At 39.0% G+C, this 4,707-nt stretch overlaps 1 protein-coding gene across 3 annotated transcripts in view; it reads right to left on the bottom strand.

Annotated features, from left to right (window-relative positions):
• Positions 1–486: 486 nt before the first annotated feature.
• LOC117879806 (core histone macro-H2A.2) overlaps positions 487–4,707 on the bottom strand; it is a 35,324-nt gene continuing 31,103 nt past the window's right edge. The window contains exons 9-10 of one of the 3 annotated variants that reach the window (XM_034775165.1): positions 2,123–2,255; positions 487–1,170 (exon numbers count right to left, since the gene is read on the bottom strand). In XM_034775165.1, coding sequence (XP_034631056.1) covers positions 1,108–1,170; positions 2,123–2,255 — 196 coding nt within the window. In that variant the 3' untranslated portion in view covers positions 487–1,107. The other 2 variants (XM_034775166.1, XM_034775164.1) reach the window with 2 other exon arrangements.

The raw sequence follows: 4,707 nt of genomic DNA, 5'->3' as shown, positions 1-4,707 counted from the left end.
TTCAAAAGTCCATTCATTTTTGTCTACCAGTCCTCTCTTTGAGTGAAATGTGTGATATGTTGTCTCTGCAAGTCCACTACCCTCATTTGCTATTTTTGCTCAGTTTGGTTCAACAGCAAATCCTATCTCTTCACAACATAGAGAGCTGCTTTTGCAGAATTTATAGTCCAAGTGAAGGCCTTGGGTTGCTTAAGTCTTCAAGACAATAATACTCTGAGTCTGGCCCTGAGACACACTCAGAACAGATGGCTGCCATCCTGAATTGATGCACAGCATTGCACCCATTACCTGGCAAAAATTCCACACAGGGTTTAATTCAGTGTCTTTTATATGGAAGTATTTTGTGGCCACAGATTTGGTACTATCTGTACACTAAGTATTCACATGTCAAATATTTCCACACACACGAGGTATTGTTGACTTCCATTTTAAGGCAAAAGTGTCTGCAGTTAGGGTACGGTTTATAATAAATACTCTTGACACATATTTTCTTTTCTTTTTTCTTATAAAACAAAAAACAAGATGAAATATTCTCAGTAATTACAGAGATTATTATGGGGCAAAACAAAATAGAAGGTCCTAGTACATCTTTAAAATTCTCTCTCCAACATGGAATGTAGACAAAAAAAATTAACATTTTGCCATCCACCCTCAAAAAAAGAAAGGGGAGCAAAGAATTGTGTGTGTAAAATTCAAAGCTACAAATCTAAAATGAGTCCTAAACTAAAAAAGCAAGACACATTTAAACAAACTTTTGAAGAGAGCTGGCAAATTAACTACTCAAGATTTCTTTAAGGTGATATAAAATGGTAGGGGGTATCTATAGCAAGAATTAATCACAGACTAAACCCTCTCCTCCATAGCAAAGCTCTCCATTAAGTCACAAAACATCAAACTACTAACATTCCCCCTCTTCACCACATTTTAAAAATAAAACCCACCTCTAATTCTTTAATGCTACTCAAATTTATGTTGAAAAATAAAGCTTCATTTGGCTGCCATAGCTACTTGGTGTCTAGCTTGGCCATTTCTTGCACGTAGATTCCGATGCTCTCACTGTCAAAGAGCAGAAAGTAAATGTTCTTCAAGGAGGAAGAACTAGTGTCATCAAAATGGGTGGAAATGGCTTTGAGAGTCACCTGGGCTGCGGTCTGTTTTGGGAAGCAGTTTCTATGCAGCAGAAGAAAAGGAAAAGAGGAAGTTAGTCTCAAAATCAGTCATTCTAATTGTGCATGGAAACACTGTACTCATGACACTGAAAAGAACAAAATGCATTTTCAAAATGAGTGTATATACTATTACATGAGAAATCCTGCATTAAGGCAACACTAATTGCAAGTATAAAACACACAAGTCAAGAAATAAAACTCTAGTTTTTCATAGCAACATGAACTCAATGACACTGTATTATACTCACCAGCAGCAGTTACTATAAGGTTACAAAACAGTTTCAATTATCATTTGTTTTCACACATCTTTCTGAAATGTTCATTTTTAGGGTTGACCTTTTCCATCAATGGTCTATGCCTACATTTCCCCCCTTCCCCCACAGGCATAGAAGTTCAAGCAACTTCCCACTCAAAGGGGAGTGGAAAAAATATTTTCTCGTTGTAAAACAACCCCCTCCCCCTTAAAAAAAAAAAAAAATACCAGCAAAAATCCCTAACATTCTTTTGAACAAAACTACAACAAAAATGTTTGAGATCTGAAACTTGGTATGGATATAATTCTCAGGACTAGTTCCTTTGCTTGTTTAGCAGGATGTATTCTCAAATTTTAAGTGTAAGTGAAAGTAAAAGTTACTTACCTTTTTCAGTAACTGAAGTTCATTTGAGATGGTTTGTCCATATATATTCCACTCTTGGTGTGCATGCTCCCTATGCAGGTGAGATTGGTGTCTTGGCCAGCAGTGTCTGTGGGGGCTGCGCCTGTGCCCTGCATGTTCTCATGCTCCCATACAGAGGACATAAAGGATGGTGTGGGCCCAATCGTCACTCAGATCCTTCGCCACTGAGTTCCTTCACCACTGCAGAATCCCAGTGCAATAGGACTCCATAGTAGTGGGAAAGGAGGGTGGGTCAGGCAATATACATATGAATAATACATCTTGAACTCCAGTTACCTGTAAAGGTAAGTAACTTTTCTTCTTCGAATGCTTGTCCATGTATATTCCATTCTTGTTGACTTCCAAGTAGTGATCTGATGCGTGGAGGTGGGTGCTCAGAGTCCATTTAAATAAAGATTGCAGCACAGCTCTGCCAAAGGAAGCATGAGACCTCAATGCTTCCACTATGAAGTAATGCTTGGTAAAATTATGCACTAAATCCCAAGTAGCTGCCTTAAAGATGTCCAAAGTGAGAATGCTTTACAAGGAAGCAACAGAGGCTGGCTGTGCCCTAGTGAGCTCTAATATAATTGGGGGTTCTAAACTAATTAACTCATAACAAAGCTTAATACACCCTGAAACCCATACACTGGCCTGAAATCACTTGACCTTTTCATTCTTTCAGCTAATTCTATAAATGATATTGGGAAAGCTCTGAAGGGCTTGGTCCTTTGAAAGCAAAACGCTGAGGCCATGCAAACGTGTAAAGTGTGCAACCTAGATCCTCCTTGATTAGAATGCCATTTGAGAAAGAATACTGGCAGACAGAACATTTGATTCAAATGGAAGTCTGAAACTACCTTGGGTGGGAACTCAGGAACTCTTTTCTCTTGGCACCAGGTGTATGAACCCTAAGATAGTGAAGTGTGATTTGGAAATCTTTCCACGTGTGGAGCATATCGGCAGTCTTAAAGTTAAGACGGTCTGAGCCCTCAGAAAGAAGATTCTCCACAGTTGTCTGCCAGAACTTTGGAGCCAGGGTGCCCATCCCATAATTTCTGGTGCTGTGGATTATAAAGCAGGGTCAGAAGCGCCTAGAGGTACCTGTAAGGATGTTATAGCTAATAAGTCTCCTTTTGTAACTAAAGATTTAAATTCCTCTCTGCTTTTCTGAGGTAGTTTATCAGTAAAATCCAAAAATTTGTTTTAGTTCAAAAAACCATAACCAGCAATGCTTGATAATTCAAATTTCTGAATTGTAAGATGGTAGAGAAACACTCATGACCAAATAAGTCAAGGAATTTTGGGTCCTTTTCACTTGGAGCAATTCTTGGTTGACATTCGGTGCTCAAGTAACCTCTGATGCTCTAGTCTGAGTACCTGAGGCAGCTAACTTTGGGTTGCCATACAATACCAAAGTCTCACACCATTCTCCCTCTAAGCTCCCACTGTACCCAATTTGGGCCATGGAGCCTCTTCTGAATCGGAGCAGTACGTAGACTTAGACATCTTTTTAGAAGTTCCCGGAGAGGATCTATCTTTCACTTTAGCAAAGCAGCAATGCTCCTTTTCCTCTGAGGACTTAATAATCATCCTACTGGAATCTGAAGATGGAACCTCGAATCTAGTGGATCCATAATTCACTGGAGCACTTCTGGATTATGGTGGAACTTGTCCAGCTGTGCCCAGATCAGAGGCTGGTCCCATGGAGCAGTCTAATAAAAACATTTTTAGATTTGCCTCCCTAGATTTTAAAGTCCTTTTAGAAAAGGATTTGCACACCAAGCATTTAGTGGAGATATGGGATTCCCCAAATAAAAAAGAGAGAGACAGGAATTGTTGCCTCATGAAAGAGGCAATATTTAAAATCATGTGCTTTAGGATGAGACATCCCTAGGTGCCACTAACAGGAAAAAGATCTCAGGGAGGAAAATAATAATGAAGGAACATAAAAACTTCCTAAACTACCAACAAAAGAAAGCCTATTCAGAATGTTCCAACAGGTAATTATCCAACTAACCCTACCTATCCTAATGAATACTAATAAATACCTTTTACTTTTAGAGATTATGAAAGAAGTGATACATTGAGAGGGAGACACAGGGGGCTCCATCTCACCGCCATGGATGGTGAGAAGTGGCAGTTGGGCCCTTCCGCCCCTTATGTCTTTAGGACAGAAGCACCAGGACAGTTGGCACATGTGCAGCCCCAATAGACACTACTGGCCAAAAACTCCAATCTCGAGTGCATGGGGTGCGGGTGCACCAAGCATGGAATATATATGAACAAGCACTCTAAAGAAGAGGGTCACAGTGGAGATTACACTAATTTGAAAACTAGAAATCAAATTTATTTTAAAAGCTACAATTTAATAATAAAAAGAGAGAACACTATTGACCTATCAAACCTGACTGACTAAAACACAGTCAAACCAAGGACGGAAACAGTGAATGAATCAACACATGCATTAAACTATACTCCATTTCCATTTACACTTATATCCTGATCCCTTAAAAATATGATCCTAGTTTGAAAAGTGATTATGTAAAAATAGCATATTACTTATCAGATCAGCTCTTTCTGTGCATTCAGCGACACCTGCTCATTTTAGGAGTAAAAATAAGGGTTTTTTTAACCTTTTTTATTCCTATTAACTCAGTAGAGCCAACACCATGAGAAAGAGTAAGATAGCGTCTACTCCTTCTTGTAAGTAACCAAGAAAATCGTTTACTTTGGTCCAATCATTTAAATCTCTACAAACTCAAACATAAAAGATTGTGCAAGTGTAACTAAGAGCATCTGCTGCACCCAGCAGGGTTGCATAAATGTAAATGAAGGCTTAAATTGGCTTGCATAAGCTTTGTTACTGACAGAGTCCAAAG

The sequence above is a fragment of the Trachemys scripta genome, chromosome 7 (genome assembly GCF_013100865.1).
Source record: "Trachemys scripta elegans isolate TJP31775 chromosome 7, CAS_Tse_1.0, whole genome shotgun sequence".
NCBI classification, from domain to species: Eukaryota; Metazoa; Chordata; order Testudines; family Emydidae; genus Trachemys; species Trachemys scripta.
Note: the sequence above shows the minus strand (reverse complement) of the source record. Positions and strands in the feature narration are given on the sequence as shown.